The following is an 18,870-nucleotide window of genomic DNA, read 5'->3' on the forward strand; positions in this document are numbered from 1 at the left end:
CAGAGACCCTGAGGACCTGTCCGACCCATCAGGTTATCATCTCGAGAGAGACGGAAAAGGGGTGGACCTTCAGGAATTCTGATCAATATCTGCACACAGTACAGGGAAGATCAATAACTGGATTAATCACAAACCAAGCTAAATCACTAGAATGAAGATCTCAGGAGCTTCAGAATGAATGAGGGGTGTGTTTGCCAATGCGATAGAGGCCTGAGCTTATGATCACAATGAGCTCCAGGCATGATTTTCTATGCCAGCAACTCATTCGAGCAGAAAACATGCACACCTGAATCAATATTAACCCAGATTACACAATCGCTTGGAGCAGAGCTGTGAAGGAGAGGTTAATTCCCCATCCAAAACACCCCTGAGAAGACTCTTACAAGAAGAGACAAAACTTAACATTCTTAAACCACAATAGCCTACAGTAACGGATGACTTCCTCCAGTTGGACAGTCACTGTACTTCATAAACTCAAGCATTACAGTTGCTGCACTGTAAGAAGAGGAAGCTGTGAACCGCCACAAAGGTCACGGAGTAGTTTACTGCTGACTTCAGCGTCGGCTTCCTGGTGAAAGAGACCGCAGGAATGTGAGGGGGCTTTCTCCTGCAGCCTACAGGACTCTGCAGATGGTGATCAGCGATGTGGTCGAGAATCTGGGCTCGAGATCTCGCCTCAGAAGCTGTAGTGCTGTTCATTCCTCTGGGAGCTCCTGAAATTCCAGGGAAGATGGACGATCCTGGCGATCCCAAGAGGCTGTGCAGCTGTGCCACACCACACCCTGAATCACCCTCAGGGTCTCACGACACACTTCGCTTATATTCTGGATGTTACAGTCCAGTTTAGTCTAATTCCTTTCATTTATTTTTAAACAGTATGCGGTATATAACTATAGATTGCTTCAAGCACGTGTATGCTACAATTTATCGCACTTTTACCATTTCAAATCCAATTTTGAGACAAAAAATAAAGACTGATCAAATTACACAAAGGAGTGGTTGATATTGCTTCTGATATATCCACTCCACTCAGGTCAAGTTAAGCGCACAGCATTGTGGGATACCACAGAAACCAGAAACAAACCAGCACAGATGTAAAAACATCTGCAGATATCATCTTGGTTTAATAGTATGGCAATCTGAAAATAACCCACCCAACAGAACAAAACCATGCCAAGAGCACATACAAGTTATATTTCACTTCAAAATCAAACGAAAAATATAGATTTTGCATAAAACAAATTAAAGTCTATGTTTTAGCTAATAAAATATTTAGCACAGTGACATTTACAGATTTTAACATTAACATTATGACAAATAAATCTACTTCCCTAAGTCTTGTCTTGTCTTCCGGGTCTGTTGTGAGCGAGTTCACAACACTGCAGTGGCTCTGCTGATGTGTTATCTTTGTTATTGGGCGAACCAGAAAACACGTTAGCAGCATCCTACGTCAGCAGCGTCGTGAACGCGCTAACAACAGACCCAAAAGAGAAGACAATGCTGAATAAAGTCGTAATTTTTGGACCAAAATGTATTTTCAATGCTTCAAAAAATTCTAACTGACCCTCTGATGTCACATGGACTACTTTGATGATGGTTTTCTTACCTTTCTGGACATGTGTACACCATACACACAGTTTCAATGGAGGGACTGAGAGCTCTCGGACTAAATCTAAAATATCTTAAACTGTGTTCTGAAGATATATATAAACAAACCTTCATACCAAACGCAATAAGTCTTTTGAATAAGAGGTAGGAATGTATTTTTTAATTTTGTTATTGTGGATGTGTGTATGGCTAGATGTATTCATTGGATGTTGTGTATTGTTAATTGTTTTGTGATTGTATGGCGAGACCAAAGATCAATTTTAAGCTTTGGCTGAACAATAAACTACTACTAACTAACTATTTTATTATATATATATATATATAAAGAATAAATACAACATTAAATAATGTGATAAGAATCACTACTGGAAATGCAGGTTAAAACATTCTAATTGTAAAACATCTGGGCTATTTACAGTAACAAGTCTTTGGTGGAGGAGATGTGTTTAATTTTCATGAACTTATCACAATGCAAAAATCTTAAAGGTCCTAAAACAGGCCTTATGCATAAGTCTTTCTTGTATACATACAAAAGTCATTTATTACTGGCTTTAGCTGATTCTGAAATCTTTGTCCAGATTAAAACAGCTATGACGGCAGTGCAAAAGAAATCAACCTGACAGCTAGACGAGAGAATTTCACTCAAATTTAGTGATTTCAACAGGAGTACATGTGGCCAACATAATGAAAACTTTAAGGAAATGAGCTGCAAATCGATGCATCAACCACCAATAAGAGTGAAGCCACAGGAGCTCACATGATCAGAGCAGAGCTAGACTGCAGATGGCAGTGGTGTGGCTGTCAGAGCCTCAGAAGTGACAATGAGGTGTCAAAATCCCTGTCACGCTGCTGGGCTCTCGGAGGAATATGAGTGTTATATGTCTCTCAGACGCTGGCCAGACTGGCTAATAGCCAGACGCTGAGGGGAGACACTCAAAATACCCAGCATTCAGGAGAGGGTTGCTGCCGGTCTGCTGGTGTTCAAAGGGCTGGGCCGGGGCGTGTCACATACCTGTGTGCATGTGGAATGAAAGTCATGTGAGAGCTGAAGCGCTGACCTCTGGTGAACAGGTCTGTGCAGTGGTCCTGTCCTCTCAACAGGAGCTGAACAAGCAAATATTCACATTTATCCTCATAAAGAAACAGAACGGTGACACTCTCACTCTATATTTTGATTGTTTTAAAACAACATCACAATAAACTGCTATTAAAGGAGTCTACAGCCGCCTGCCTCAAAGGTCAAAAGACCACATTAAAGAATGACAAAAATTACATTTATTGTTTTGTGATTAAATGAACAGATCTAAATTTGAGACTTTGTCAAAAGGCCAAAGCTTACTGTAAATATTTCATGTTCAAGTCAAGGGAAAGATTCCTATCACTAGCACGCAAGATATACCAATACTAGCAAAAAAAAGAATAATAAATTAGAGCAAATTTTTTTTATTTTAGAACAGCTAACTTGCATTATAACCCGAGGCAACAGTGTAAAAATTAGCCCGGGGTCAGACCCACCTCTCTAGCATCGGGATCTGCACTTCAAACTAAACTGAATGGAGGCGTGGCTAATTTGCATATTCTTAGATCCGCATACAGTAAAGCCCCTTTCACACTGCACGTTGGACCCGGCAAATTGCTGGAACATTGCGGGGTCCCCTTCTATGTGAAAGCAAACATGTCCCAGGATTGATTCTGGCATTGAACCCAGGTTGGGGACCTAGTAACATTGCCAGGTTCAATCCCAGGACGAGCGCTGTGTGAACAAAAGCCAGATCTAATGCCGTGTCGAAGTGATGACGCGCGTTATCACGCGACTCTTTTACCGGCTGTTTTGAAGGAAGATCAACGTTCGCGACAAAAAAATATGTGCAAAATGTAATGAAGCATAGATCCGTTCCCTTGCTTCTGTGAAAGCATAACGTGCCTAACGTTTTCGACTCGTACATTACACGTCACGCCCTGATGTCACGTTTCGTTACGGGACCTTTATGGGTTGTGTGTGAAAGCACGCACATATACCAGGTAATCACTGGCAGTGTGAAAGTGCAAAATCTAGCGACCCAGGAACAATTGCCGGAACACTTTACCCGTGTATTTGCCGGAATTGCAGTGTGAAAGGTGCTTAAATGACGCAAGGGTTGCATGCAAGCTATTTTGAGGCATGAGAAAATTATTTTCACAAGAAAAAAACTTTTCAAAATGTCATTTTGATGATCAAAGATGAGTTTTAAGGAATAAAATATTTGACTACAGAGGGACTTTAAGTGATTGGACTTAACTGATTGGATTGTAAAAAGAGACAGCTGGTTTGAGGGAAGGAGTATAAAAATAAAAGGACAATCATTTTAAAGGCAAACCAGTTATGTTTAGATTTTTTTTTTAAACTGCAAAAATAAAAAAGAGGAAAAAAGTGCATTTTGTATTTGTAAAAATGTGCAAGGATAATAACAGTAAGACCAGAAACATGTTAAGAAAGTACATGGTGTCAGTTTCAATTTGCTGTTTGACTTCTTTTCAGTTGATATGTTTAACACAAAACTCCAAATATGGAACCAAAAACACAAATTCTTCCTAATCACACCATGCGAGTGCATTCACATAAGAGAGATGCAAGATAAGAGGAACAGCTGTCTTGGCCAAAAAGTGTCACAGTTTATCACCGAACATATGGTGTGAGCGCTGACTACCACTCAAACACAAACAGCTTTAACTGGACAGCAGGAATGTAGATGGAGCGCATCAACTCAAGAACGCTGCTGCAGGGGGAAAACATGCGCTTATATTCGAACAGTGAATAATAAGCACTTGAGAATTAAAGCTCTCATAAAACTAATGTGATACGTAACAGACTCGCTGAACTGTAAAGCATCCAGCAAGAGGGACAGAATGACAGGAAACTCACAGCCTGGGCCACAAATAGGCAACTTCCTGCATAAATTACAACAATGGAAGGCCCACCCCTTTGTCAATCCAGTCTACTCAGCACCTCAGGTTTAGCTTTGGGTTTTACTATGGATGAGGTTATGTAACTATTCATTTCAAGCTTGAGTAAATCTGTCCAAAACTGGACAAAGCAGTTAAACATGGGTAAAAATGGAACTTTATCTATTTTCCCCTCTTTGGACGGGAGTTTTAAATTGTCCAAAACAAATGTCTCACGGCCGGGGGGGATAAACCTGTAATTACAGTCCTTATTTGAGTTCCCAGAGTGCATACTGTACAGAGCACGGACCTGTGCTCGACTCAGCAGCAGCAGCCTGCAATTAGTAAGACCAGAATAAATCAATTCCACTGGAGCCACATCTGAGAGCCCAGGCGCCTCCGAGCGTTATCCCTGGAAGTGTGCGCTCCATGTATAGAACATGGCAGCACTGAAACGTCCTCTGTGATTGTTGAAATCAGAACAATTTAGTCCCTTCCTGCGTTCCCAAAATAATTCACATTCCCACAGACCGGCACACACACACACAAATCATTTCCATGCAATTTGCTCCAAATGTCGAGCAGCAGAAATCAAATAAAAGGGAGAAGGACATGTAAAACCAGGCAGGTTTGCGAGCAGAAAGGTCTTACCTGTGGACATAGTGGAGCTTATGCACAGAATCGATTGCTAGAACCATCTCGGCCAGGTAGAATCGGGCCATTTCTTCTGGTAAACGGTCCTCAAACTTGCTGAGAAGGGTCAAGAGGTCACCGCCCACGTAGTAGTCCATCACCAGGTACTGCAGAAGACAGAAATGTCAGAACTAAATAGTGTAAAATCAGACAGACACCAGATAGAACAGAGTTGTGCATGCCCAGAATTGTACACTGAAAGTTAGAGCCACCGATAGAAAGAACAATGGAATTAGATGAATAGGTAAAATGACAGATAGAAAGATAGACAGAATGATAGAAAGAACAATAGAATGATAGAACGACAGAACAATAGACAGATCGATAGACAGCCAGACAGATATAAAATGAGAAAAACAGGCAAACAGACAGACAGACAGATACCCAGAAGGCAAAAGCCTACCAGGAAGTTGTCATCCTGAAAGGCGTAGTGTAGTCTGGTGATCCACTGACAGTCTCCATTTACCAGGACATCCCGCTCCTCCCGGAAACATGCTGTCTGGAAACAAGATGACAAATTTGTTCACAAAACACTCAAAACTAAGCTTTCCTTACCAAACCAGTTCATTTTGAGATGGAAAGACTCATGAGTGTTTGTACCTCTGCTCTTTTCAGCATCTCCCACTTGTTGAGGATCTTCATGGCAAACACCTTGTCTGAACTTTTCACCTTTACAACTGCTACCTGTAACACACCGGAAAACACACAGAGATCTGACACCCCGCTCCTCCATTAAGAAAGCAGCAGGGAATTTCTAGAGGTCCTGATACGATGATAACCCGCTGTGTGTTGCTTTTGTTCTATCTAGATTTCCAGATCACACATGGAAGTGGTTATCAGTGACAGTGGAGTTACAGGGCAGGCCAGGTTACTACGAGTATACACACACACACACACACACACCTATGATATCATAATATAGTTCATACTGAGAGAAACAAGCATTCTTCACAAAAAAAAAAAACTCATGGCTCAAGTAAAAACAATCAGCTGGCAGCAATTTGATCTCAAGCCAGTGTCAATAGACAGTCAAAATGACAGTATATAAATATTATATAATGATTTATTAAATCTTTAATCTTAAATATAAGATATAAAGTATATAGTATTTAATTATAATACATAATAATGTAATAATGACAGACTTTGCTGAGCAAAAACTAAATTATAGAGAACACGGATCCAAACACATTCACTTAAATGGCACATAATGGATCAATAAAATGATGTTTGGTCCAGATGTTTCTAAGTGTAAGCATCATGGAAAAAGAAAGGGAAGTGGAATGGACATATATTTGTCTTGAATTTAAGGTGTCCAAGCGAAACAACGGTGTGATTCACTCCCTGCGATTAAATAAGCCAAAACAAGCACGCATTGAGAGGTCTGCACATTCCAGCCCGAGTCGGGATACGAGCATTATTCCAGACAGAATTCACACTCTTCTCTCTTCCATACACTTGATAGGGATTCAAAATAAACCAAATCCCAAAGGCACAGACCTTAAAATGCAGTTTACGATTGCTAAGAGAAGTTAGGCTATCTGTTAAAAGTTTAAGAAAATATCTGATTGAAAGGACCCAGGGACTAGAAAGTGACTTTAAAAATAGCATTCAGAGATTTGGCACTGTGCCTTCCAAAACACACAGCCTTACATGGGTCAAACTTCCACAATGCAGACTTTGAAATACAGTTTTGGAAAACTAATTATTACTCAAAAATGACATTTAGCTTCGGTCATAACATTGTCAACAGTATGAGATATGTGGGTGGACAGGAGCGAGCAAATCAAATGAAAAAAGCAATGAAAACCAGGGGGAAAAGCAACAGCAAAAACATTTGTTCTTCACTCAGATTCACTGATGTTCTGAACACAGATAATTTAATCCTTGGCATCTTCATCTTTGGTCCTCTACTATTACCACTGCTGTAGTACAAAATAACCTAATGTATCACTTATTAACTAACTTTCATTAAATGGAAACATATCACTGAAAATGTAACCTAAAAATAAAATATTTTCAATAAGAAAGTTACAGTGCCTTGTGAAAGTATTCATACCCCTTCATTTTTTTCGCATTTTGTTATGTTGCTGACTTATGTTAAAATGCTTTAAATTACTTTTTTTTTTTTTTTACATCAATCTACTCTCTATACACCATAATGGCAAAGCAAAAAAAACAAGTTTTTAACATTGGCAAATTTGTTAAAAATAAAAAAAACTTAAATGATTCCATTGCGTAAGTATTCATACCCTTATCTGGGACAGTTGAAATTTAGCTCTGAGCAGCCGTGCTCATCACCTGCAGAGTAGCATCCCAAAAGTAAAGTGTGCTGACAGCAGCCTCATGCTGTGGGGCTGTCTTTCAGTGGCAGGGACTGAGGAACTCGTTGTAGTACAAGAAAAGCTCAATGCACCAAAATATTGTGAGCCTTAATAAAAAAAAACAGTCCAGGGCATTCAGAACCTCAGACTGGGAAGAAGGTTCACCTTCCAACAGGACAATGACCCTAAGCACACAGCAAGAGTGACTTATAGACAACTCTGTGAATCTCCTTGAGGGGCACAGCCTAAGCCTGGGCTTGAACCCAATCAAACATTTCTGGAGAAACCTGAAAATGTGCATCTGCCCCCATCAAACCTGACAGAGTTTGAGAGGTGAAGAGGTGAGGACAAAAATGGAAGATAACTGCCAAATCCTGATGTGCAAAGATTGTCACATAATACCAGAAAGACTTGAGGCTGTAAAGATTCTAAGTAGTGAGTTAAGGGTATGAAACTTATGCAATGTACTTATTTCAGTTTTTTTTTTTTTTTTTTATAAATTCATGACATTTTGACAATTCTGTTTTTGCTTTGTCATTGCGTAGATTGATGTGGACATAACAAAATGTGAAAAAATAAAGGGGTATGGATACTTTTGCAAGGCACTGTACATGTATTTTTTTTTTTTAAATAATGGATTATGGCATGAGGGTACAAGACAAAAGCGCATGTATGCATGTCTCCCAGCTATGAAACTGATCAATCAACACTCAATAATCGATTAAACTAATGTCAATCATCAATATAATCACTTATCAGAGAAGAACCAGAGATGTTATGAGAGATTTAAGCTACACGCTCCAGCCTGGCTCCTGTCAGTGTCTTTATGAAACCAGGATCAGCGCGGCACGGGGCGGCCAGGGTGAGAGGTCAACACAGAGACGACCCTTTCACAACTACAAAGAGCTCCGTTCAGAGAGCATGACACCCATCAGCATCTGCTCAGTGTAGCTCTCATTCTGCAGATGGTGACGGTGTCATGCTCTGCAAACATTAAATATGCAAGAGTGAAAATAGGTTGATTTTGGCTGCTAAACTGTTAGCTCAGGTTAAACACTTTCCCATTTTCATAGGGTAACAAACTGTACTTTACTCAGTTTATGACACGTAAAATAACTTGGCATACCTTTGGGTCATGAATGAATTTTTTTGCACAAAAAACAACAATGGCACCACAAGGGTCCTGGCCACTTCTCTGGCACTTAAACGACTCACTGGCTGCATCCCAATTCACACACTTTTTTAGAGTATGTAGTTCACTGGTAAAAGCACCGGAAAGTTCTAAACTCTACATAAAAAATATATTATTTTAAGACATTTTAGATTTTCAAATGGCCACCCAGCATAATACCAAAATTGTTCATTGCACAAAGTCTTATTAAAAAAAATGACATCAAACGTATCAGAACATTTCTGGGTTACAACCCATCACTTGAGAGACCTTGCTATATATTATGGGAATTCAGATCCAGTCATTCACCAGAATCTCAACACAAGATGGACGCTTACCTCGCCGAAAGCTCCTCGACCAATGACCTTCAGGATCTCAAAGTCCTCCTTGTGCAATCGCATCTGTTTCACTTTAGAGGTGAATGGTTTGGCTGTGGAGAGAGAGAGAGGAGAGGTTATTACTGAAGACGTTCAAATCCATCACTTCATGATGGTGTGCCATAAGGGCCTGATCTTCTCGAAGGGATTTTGTAGCAGTTTCAGTTACAGCACATTCACACAAGTCAAAAGTTCAGAAGCATCTCTGAGCAGGTGTGAAGGACAGATTGATGGTGTACTGCAATAAAGTATTGCAGGGATTGAGCTAAAAAAAAATTGGCCACTGTGACTTGTTTTCCTCCCATGATAAAATAACTCCATTAATATTTCATGTCCACTTATCTGGCAAGTAGAAGCCAGGATAATAGTCATCCTGCCATTATCAAAAAAATAAACCTGTTCAAGGTGGTATGAGAGGTTTTATTTAGCGATGAGCAGCTTACAGACCTATATTCTTATTTCCCCTAACATCTAATTAGAGAGAAAAGTCTTTTCGTTTTTAATCATGAATGGCAGCACAGATTTGCCATTTACCCTGTTATTGTGACTGATCCTGACAGTGAGGTTTGTATCTAATATACTTCAAATCATGATTGTGTACAATCACAAAGCTTTGTCAACAAGTATGGGGCGACTGCAGGATGACTTCCAACTACCTTTAGCAATCAATCATTAGCCGTCATTATTATGATTTACTGTGTGGTTGAGAAGATGTGCAAGGAGTTTCTATTGAAACCTGTTAAGAGGATGCACCCAACTCAAGGATGCATGTGATCACCATCCAAAATGGCCAAGAGCAATTAGCACATTTGAATTTGATACATTTAAGACCAATAATTATGCTAATAAGACCTATTCAAATTTGTTTGATACCGGTTTTTCTTTATTTCAATCTTTTCCCTTAGAATAACCAGAATATCATAAAGAATTGGGCATGGGACATTTTGACTTGGATAATTAATTAACCAACCACCTAGCAACTAAATATCAACCTCCTATAAGACACTAGCAACCACTCTGAACACCTCTGCATCACGTGGCAAGATTTGGCTAAATCCACTTACATTTTCTTCCAAAACTTAAGAAATGTATTTGAGGCCATAAATGATTTCAATAAGTATCGGGTAAACTATAAATTACTGTATGATAAAGAGAGGAAGGGCTTCTACGTTCTACTGAAGTAAGATTGTACTGCTACAAAGCTGCTTGCTGCGTATGAATGAACTCTGTATATGTGTCAATGAATGTCACACTGAGTTCATGACTGCCATCACTGGAGACCAGACATAAAGACTGATCTCTCTTTTTTAAACTTGGACTGCATTAAATCCAGTCTATTGCACAGACGCTGAGCCTTGTGCTGTTCAGTTAACCCTGAAAAATAAAAATAAAAACTGATGTAGTTAGCTGAAAGTTATAGTATTATTATTCTTTTTCATTTTTTGTGTGGGGGGAGCTTGTTCTCATTAAAATATCCACATAATATCATATAAAAAGATCACTCAAACCATTTATTTAAACTAAGTTGCTTGTTCAGAAATTATAATGGTTATTATGATGTCAAAACCATGAGTAGATAAGACATTTTTAGAACTGTAATCAACAATATTGTTTTTACTCATTTAAAAACTTAAAGAGGTTATCTAAACCAATTTGTTTCTATGTGTGAGAGACAAACTGAAAACGTCAAGGAGGTTTCAATCAAAGTGATTTGCTTATATCCCGTCAGAAAATCTTCGGTTAAGGTGCTGCCTCACTTCTATGGAAACAGCTGGAGAAAACTTGGTATATCTGAACTCTCTCGTCAAACACGCAACTCCAGATTCCACGTTCCTGTTGAAATCACCTGACTAGGCTGTGCATTTACTCTCAAGCCTTTGGCAAGAGTGTGCCGTTTCTTTACTAACAGACAGCAAAGGTTCTAAACGTATAACTTACACACTGTAAAATGCCAGAAAGCAACAACAGTTCATGGCTGGTGTGGCCTAGTGGTTAAAGATCTGGGTTGGTTGCTAGTTTTAACCTCTTATCAATAAATTATTAATTGACCAAGTCATTTAACACAACATCATAATTGCAATGTTATTCTAGTGACATATAATCCACAATGAGTATGAAAACTTAAAAAGAATTACAGTGGCTTAATGTGGATTTTGGATCAAAGCGGTTTCACTGAAACTACCCAGAAATTGTAAAAGAAACAGAAACCAAGTGACAATCAAAATTTCTAGTTCCTTATTGCTCTATCTGGTTAAGAATAGTGGCAGAGCCAGTGCCAATTCCCAAAAAAGCAGAATGCCAATGCTGATATAAATATTGTATATCTTTTAATTTCTTAAAATTGTTCACTAAACATGATCAGTAAAAATTATTAGATTATCAGTTAGTGCCAAAAATCTCCCAAGAACTTTATCAGTCTATCAACACAACACTTAGCAAGAAATATATAAGATAAACCGATTATTTCTCGCAAAATCATGACAAAAATGATGTCCTCTGAGACAGATGACCTAATATGAAGCAAACAAGACTTCAAGCTGCAGAGGACGAGTTCCTTTAGCCAAAATGTCAGGCAGCTGAGTTGTTGATATGAAATCAACACACACACAGCTTTGTGGGATATGACCAAGATTTCCATGTAAACAATGCTGTGAATATCAAATGTTACCACAGTGTCTGGCATCTTTTTACAGGGCATTAGAAACAGATGGAAAACAGACCACCTGGAACTGCCATCACGGCTCCAATACATCAAACAGGGAAAGTGTATAAAGTCTATTTATAAAGGACAGCTTAAAGGTCAAGCCTACCAAAGGAGAACCTACATTGTTTCCAAAGTGTCCAAAACAACTGCAGCACACACAGGTCGGTGTTCCATTAAAGATATGAATGCAGAAAGCTCAATGTATATACATCACTGTCACATGCTCCAGCATAAGAGGACACAGAGCTGCAAATCAAATGAACCACACCATCTATCTCCAGCAATACCCAAGAGACCATATAAAGGCAAAGACACTGGCAGGATCATTAAAACTCGATTTCCATAGAGGGAAAGAAGCACCAGACTGCAGAAAGGCCTCAGATATATTTGTGAGTGCGTGCCGTGTTCAAACCTGTTCTGCTCGACTCCAACATCAAGAGCATTTTCACTCTGAAATGTCTGCATAGCACAAATAAATAGTCAGACCTCTTCAGCTTTTGTTCAACGTCTGAAGTTTTACTTCATATACATAAAACGAATCATTTAAGACCCATTACATAAACTGAAATATTATGATTAAGGTACAATCATTTAAAAACTACAAAAATTTCTACAAAATTTTTGTTTTCAAATACTTGAAAACACTGGTAAAAAAAAATCTGAAATCAATAAACAAATACAAGAAACTGTAGATGTCAACATTAAATGTAAAGCAAGTTAATACATTAATATGATAAAATCATAACAATTAAGGGAGTAAATTTATTGGGATAAAATATTTAAATTGTGTTTAATCTAAAAAAGACAAGACCATAAAATTATGTAAAAAAAAAAAAACTTAAATAACCGGATCTCCAAACATAAGCCAGCCAGTTTTTCTGAAGATCAGTAATGTCATGAAACATAAACGGATTTTAACTCAACTACTAGTGTTTACACTAGCGTTTTCATCTGTGAGAGAGCAAACAACAATGGAGGAACAAGTCTGGTCCTAAACCCAATCCGTTCAGGACAGACAACAAGATTATTTCCATCACTAAAATCATATTGGCCTTGCCAATCACAGCGCATGACACTCCTAAACAAGCGTTGACATGCTCGAATACAGATACAAATAATGACTGAATATAAAAGGAAAATCTCGTGATGAGGAACATTTAACCTTTGAATACGAGAAACCTCCCAAAGTTAATACAAACCTAATCCTAAAATATGAGACCGGTTTTACCTGACAGCAAACCCAACCTGCATAAATAAACTTATCCAGTATGAAAGCTAGAACACTGGAAAAGCAGAAGTTGGGGCTGTGACAGGACAGCCATATAAAACCGCCTGGGTTGTCAATTTAAACCAGCTGTCCAAGGAAACTCTCTACACAGGGGACTTCTTCAAATACCAGAGGGTAGTTGTTAGTCACCGTTCACCGAGTCAGTCTTTCTTTAAAACAGTTGGGCCTGAAAAGCATCTGTGACTTGCACATTCCTACAATGGCCTTAAAATAAAAGTCTTCAGGCCTATTTCCAATAAGCAGAGAGAGCATGAAATCACCACACTAATTACTCATTAGTCAACCTTTTTGTTATTTTTAAAGATGCCTGATATATGCCTGATTATCTGGGTAAATAGTTAAAGGAGACAATATCACTGCCTACCTTTTCTAATAGGTTTTGTACTTTTTATTGCCCATTGAATGTCACTTCACTATTCACTATTATACAAAACAATAATTTGATGCTGGATTTGAGGTAACCTGAAGTTAATGTTTTGCTTATAGGGTTTGAACCTACAAACTTTCAGTTACCAGTCCAGACTAGACTAGACGATTCAACACCAACAGAATTATTTCAGCATGAACACAAAATGTATTTCTCATCCAGACATTATAAATCAAACCATGACACCTAATATGATGGATATTGCATGCACCATCTCAAGAACTGTCAGCTGTCAGATAACTAAGTTAAGAAATCCCATCTGAAGCATGTGGTTGTCCCAGGTCCCTGACAGAGATAACACATATCTGGCTGGTGATCTGGGCACGAGTTCAAGCTTGTCCTGGCATCGTCTCAAACCAACCTGTGGCTAAACAGTGCGTAAGGATCATTTTAGCCTAATGCAACAGAGAGAGATGTTTACAGCATTTTAAAATGCAGAATTTACGTTTTATAACTAAAGAATGAATCAAACACATGAAGAGCCTACAAATTCCTCCCAAGTCCTGAAGAATATATGCAAAAAAAACAAAAAACCCAGCTCTTTTATATATTCTTGCCACAGACAGAAGTAGATTTCATTGATTACTTTTCAACGAACCCTCAACACATTCGATAGCACATGTACATATAAATCAAAATGGTTTGTGACACTGTTTAATCAAATTCTAATACCATACACTCCCTTTCTGAGGTAATTTCAATCCATGCCCCATGTTCAACATGCTGGTATGATGGCTCAGAATTTAAAAGCATGTTGCTACTTGACTTTTCCAGGGCTGTACACACACACACACACACACACCTATGATTTAGTGCTGCCTAATGTGGCTTAAAGAGATTTGTTGCATGAACGTCAGTGAAATATCCTTATTTATGAGCTCTTTACAACCCAAACATCTACTAACCTTAGGTTCCATAATAAGATGATTTAATCAATAAATAAGATGACTATTAATGCATGTATTTGATATGAGTTTCACTTAAAAATGCACTGGCTTACAATGGTTTAAACATGAAATGCATTGTATGATATGGGTTAAACAAAAAATGCATTGGTTTAAGATGGCTTGAACGTGAAATGCATTGATTTGAAATGGGTTAAACAAAAAATGTATTGGTTTAAGATGGCTTGAACGCGAAATGCATTGATTTGAAAGGGGTTACACATAAAATGCATTGATTTATTAGAGTTTAAACATTAAATGCTTTGAATCAAAATGGTCTGGGCATAAAATAACCTGATTTAATATGGTTTATATTTATGAAATGTTTTTAAAGCATTATACTCACTCCATTCCAAAAACTCAGCAATGTTCTTCTCTCTTCTGAGTGGAGAGTTGATGCACCCATCATAAAGGCAGATGAGAACATCCAGAAGAGTTTCCACACTAAAACACTGTCCACTGGACTGGACAGGGCCATCCAGAATAAGTTTTTCCAGCTTTTTCAAACGCACTTCTCCAGACATGGTTCAATACCAGTGTCAGTCCAAAATTTGTAGTGTAATGTTATTAAAATAGATGAAAACACGCGAGAACTCTTTGGAGGGGATCTGTAAAGAGCTATAAATATGACCCACCCATCATCACAGGAAAATGCAGTCACCAAACTGCAGTAAACTAAAAACTAATTTTAATTTCATAATTTAATAAAACTTATCACTACATTTTTTTAATGTACTATGTACTCGGTGACCAACAAACCACCAAATGAGGGGGAAAATGACAATTTATGCCATTATCCTTACGACTAAAACTGTAATGTATCTCTTGTGTTTTTTAAGTGTTAATTTAACTTACATTTAAGTGCCTTCTCTGTAGCTACTCAAGCTAACCAGCTAACAACATTCTCGTGACACAATGTATCTTAACAGTTTTTCTCTCATATAAATACAAAACAAATCGTGTATTAATGTTACAAGTAACGTCAAACCATGTCAAGCACATAGACTTAAAAACATTCCCAGTTTGTTCAACTTTAACGTGTTAAAATAACTGATGCTAACGATCAGGCTAATAAAGACGGTCGGCTAGTAAGCTAACAGATTTTTATCTCACCCTGAAACAGATTTTTCATTAAAATGGACAGATATAACGTGGCACGCCCCCCAAAATGTGACATTTAGACATTACGTGTGTGGAAAAGATGGATAGAATATGTTTATGTCCGCTAAACAGAGTTTAACGAAGTTCCCCAAAGGCACCGATTGAGTGTCGCTTAGTTTTCCATAGTCCTTTTCCCATGAATAATTCCTCAAAAATAAGTCCTGCCCACGGGATGAAGTCCGTCAAAGGAAGAAGATGATGATGGGGTGAAGATGAGGAGGAGGATGGTGTGGATGCGGGGTGAAGGGGTTATTCTCTCTCATCTGCCCACCGCCGATCAGTCTGATTCGGGAATGATGAGGAGAAACATGGCGACTATTCGCTCGCTCGCTCGCTCTCTCTCTCTCTCTCTCTCTCTATCTCTCTCTCTCTCTCTCTCTCTCTCTCTCATGCGCGCACACACGTACACACGCGTCCTTTCACATTCAGACACATACACATAATGTATGTAAATAAATAAATAAAAATAAACATACAAAGGCTACATATATACATGCATTTACATAAACATATCTTACACATATTTACACATTCACGTGCCTATAAAACATACATAAATACAGATACAGTCTCTCATATTTATTGAAGAAATAACATATAAATTAAAACAAACATAACATATACACAAACAAACACACATGCATATAAACGCATAGAGACACACTTTCAAAATACACAAAAATAAGCACAAATATAAACACCAATGCACCTTCATAAAAAAAATACAAATAAAATAAAAACATAAATGTGTCCATAAATACACATATATAAAAAATACTGTAAAAACACTCTATAAAGCTTTTTTGCTTAATCAGGGAACTTGGGAAGATTATTTTTATTCTTTATTGTATTTAATTATTGTATTGGTTTAATGTAGTTTAGTTGAATGTGTCTGTGTCTATTCTAGAACAATATGGGCATTTTACCTTCATTTTATTTGTTTCTTTAAATGTTTTTTTATTTTATCTTTACAAACGGAAAACTTTGTAACATCCTTTTGTATATTTTTTAATTCCAATAATTGTATGTTGGGCATATTTGTCAGTTTTATGAAAACATTTTTATGAAATGTAAAATACAGAAATGTTGCTCTCGCTGTATAATATCTGTGAACTTCCAAGTACAATAAGTATAAAAAATAAAAAAAAAACTTTAATTGCTAGCTTAAATGTCTGCGTAACAGCCGTATGTTTATGTAAGTGGTACAAATGTCACAACCTACAGTCCTAAGTTAATTGCAATTCATTAAGCCAGGCTGAATTGGATTGCCAATAAAGGAAATAAAGTTGAACCTCTGTAACTGAGATAGCATAAATAAAGGTGGCCAATTAAAATGGATTAAATTATATGCTGATATTGTTTCCTTGTGTTATTGTTGCTTTTGCACTATGTTCCTTTGTACTATTGTGATATGATCATTTTTATTGTATTAATTTTGGGGATGGGTGCTTATAAGCTCTTTTGCTTTGGTCCACTCCTTTCGAGCAGAATGGTTACTGCTCAAATAAATAAATATATAAGTTATTATGATATAATAATAAAAAATACATTTTGGTCAATTCTACAGATGCCAGAGCGCCCATCTGTGCACACTTTCCTGCAAAGACATGGTAAAGCAGCGACACCTGTTGGTCATTTTAGTGATCCACTACTTGTCTGCAAGACATTTATGGAAATAAACTGTGAAGAGTTATTTCAGAATAAATGAATGAACAGAATTTATGGCAAACTGTGATGCGGAATAAACCTTTTATTCTGTTTTGGCATTTCCAAGCAAAGCAAACCAAAACAGACTGTGTATTAACAGTTTGTCTGGCTGAATAGCTTAATTTCATTTCTATTAGACTTGATAGTGGATCAAATAAAGCCCTCCATCACTGATGTGTGTAGCTGGGCTGGTTTCAATGAACAGCTTCTATAACGCTCATCATTAACACCTTTTGTGTTTATTGGGGCTCTTGATTAAAAGACTGAAATTCAGGAGAGTGTTATTGTTGGTTTAATCCTTTTTGATCCCTTTTCATATGCAATCAGAAAATGAGAAATATCACTTTCAGTCTAGATCATCTAATTAATTGATGTGCTAGAATCTGCAGCATGGAGAAATCAAAGAAAGTCAATTGCAGCACCCCACCCTCCAAAACAACCGTCTAGAAATAATAGTTTGGCTTAATGAGTCATTGAAAGTCTCATGCCTAAGATCTTTTTTATGAAGGTGTGTATTCAAAACATTAAACTCAATACAGTTTTAACTGGACTATCTCATGAAATATCTTACAATGACAGAAAGTACCACTAAAATATACAATGTACTGGAACTAAGTATTATTAAATTATACTTAATTTAAATTATACTTAATTTAATAATATCTCTTACGAACTACCACAGTCCAAAAATAAGTATAATGGTCTACTACATAAAGAAATAAATAACAATACTATTACTAATAATAATAACAATTTAAAAAAATTACTTTATTCTCATAAATAGGTTTAATAAAAATTAAAGATATTTCAAATGTACTAAAACATTGGAATTATCAACAAATTATTAAAATATTTAATATAATAATAAAATATATAAAGCATTTATTTAAATAAATCTGAGGCACTAAATACATTAATATTTATCTACATACATTTTTAACTTTTTATAAACTTTTTTCTTTCTATGTTTATTAATTTGTCAAATGTCAAACTGTCACTGTCTTTAATCAAGGACACTTTTTTAAGGAGCAGCTGAAGGATTTGACAGAGATACAACTTTGTAAACTCACACAATAGCATTTTTAAGTCTTTACAAAAAAATTTATTTATATGAGTTGCATTATAAGTAAATAAAATCAATTCATGTTTTAGATGAATAACTTTAAAATAATAAATGCAATCATAAATAAACACCTGCTAAATTGTTTTATTATAATTTAATTTTATTCATTTATTTGTTTATTTTTAAATCTCAGACTACAAACAAGGCTGCAGTTTTTCAAATATCTAGTTTAGTTTTCATATATATAGTTAATAACATATAAAGATTTCAAGTTCTGTATGGATTTTCGTTCTCAGATTTATGTTAGAGAAAATGTGGCTTATCCATAGTGCTATTGACTTAATTTAGAATAATAATAGCCATGTTGATTTGTAAACATTGGTTTATACTTGTCTTGCCCATCCTGACAAACAGTGTCAGATAATAACACGATTACCATGAAAACGTGGCTGCGTAGCAAGTAAATTTGCTTAGCTGTCTG

The 18,870-nt window shown here is 36.9% G+C and overlaps 1 protein-coding gene across 7 annotated transcripts in view; it reads right to left on the reverse strand.

Moving 5' to 3' along the window:
• cdc42bpaa (CDC42 binding protein kinase alpha (DMPK-like) a) overlaps window positions 1-15,954 on the reverse strand; it is a 56,279-nt gene extending 40,325 nt beyond the window's left edge. For 4 of the 7 annotated variants that reach the window (XM_052580168.1, XM_052580165.1, XM_052580164.1 and 1 more), the window contains exons 1-5: window positions 14,805-15,951; window positions 9,057-9,148; window positions 5,824-5,907; window positions 5,627-5,722; window positions 5,182-5,330 (exon numbers count right to left, since the gene is read on the reverse strand). In XM_052580168.1, the coding sequence (XP_052436128.1) occupies window positions 5,182-5,330; window positions 5,627-5,722; window positions 5,824-5,907; window positions 9,057-9,148; window positions 14,805-14,982 (599 nt within the window). In that variant the 5' untranslated portion in view covers window positions 14,983-15,951. Of the gene's footprint in view, window positions 1-5,181; window positions 5,331-5,626; window positions 5,723-5,823; window positions 5,908-9,056; window positions 9,149-14,804 lie in introns of all 7 variants that reach the window. The other 3 variants (XM_052580170.1, XM_052580166.1, XM_052580169.1) reach the window with 3 other exon arrangements.
• Window positions 15,955-18,870: the final 2,916 nt, after the last annotated feature.

The sequence above is a fragment of the Carassius gibelio genome, chromosome B17 (genome assembly GCF_023724105.1).
Source record: "Carassius gibelio isolate Cgi1373 ecotype wild population from Czech Republic chromosome B17, carGib1.2-hapl.c, whole genome shotgun sequence".
Lineage (NCBI taxonomy): Eukaryota > Metazoa > Chordata > Actinopteri > Cypriniformes > Cyprinidae > Carassius > Carassius gibelio.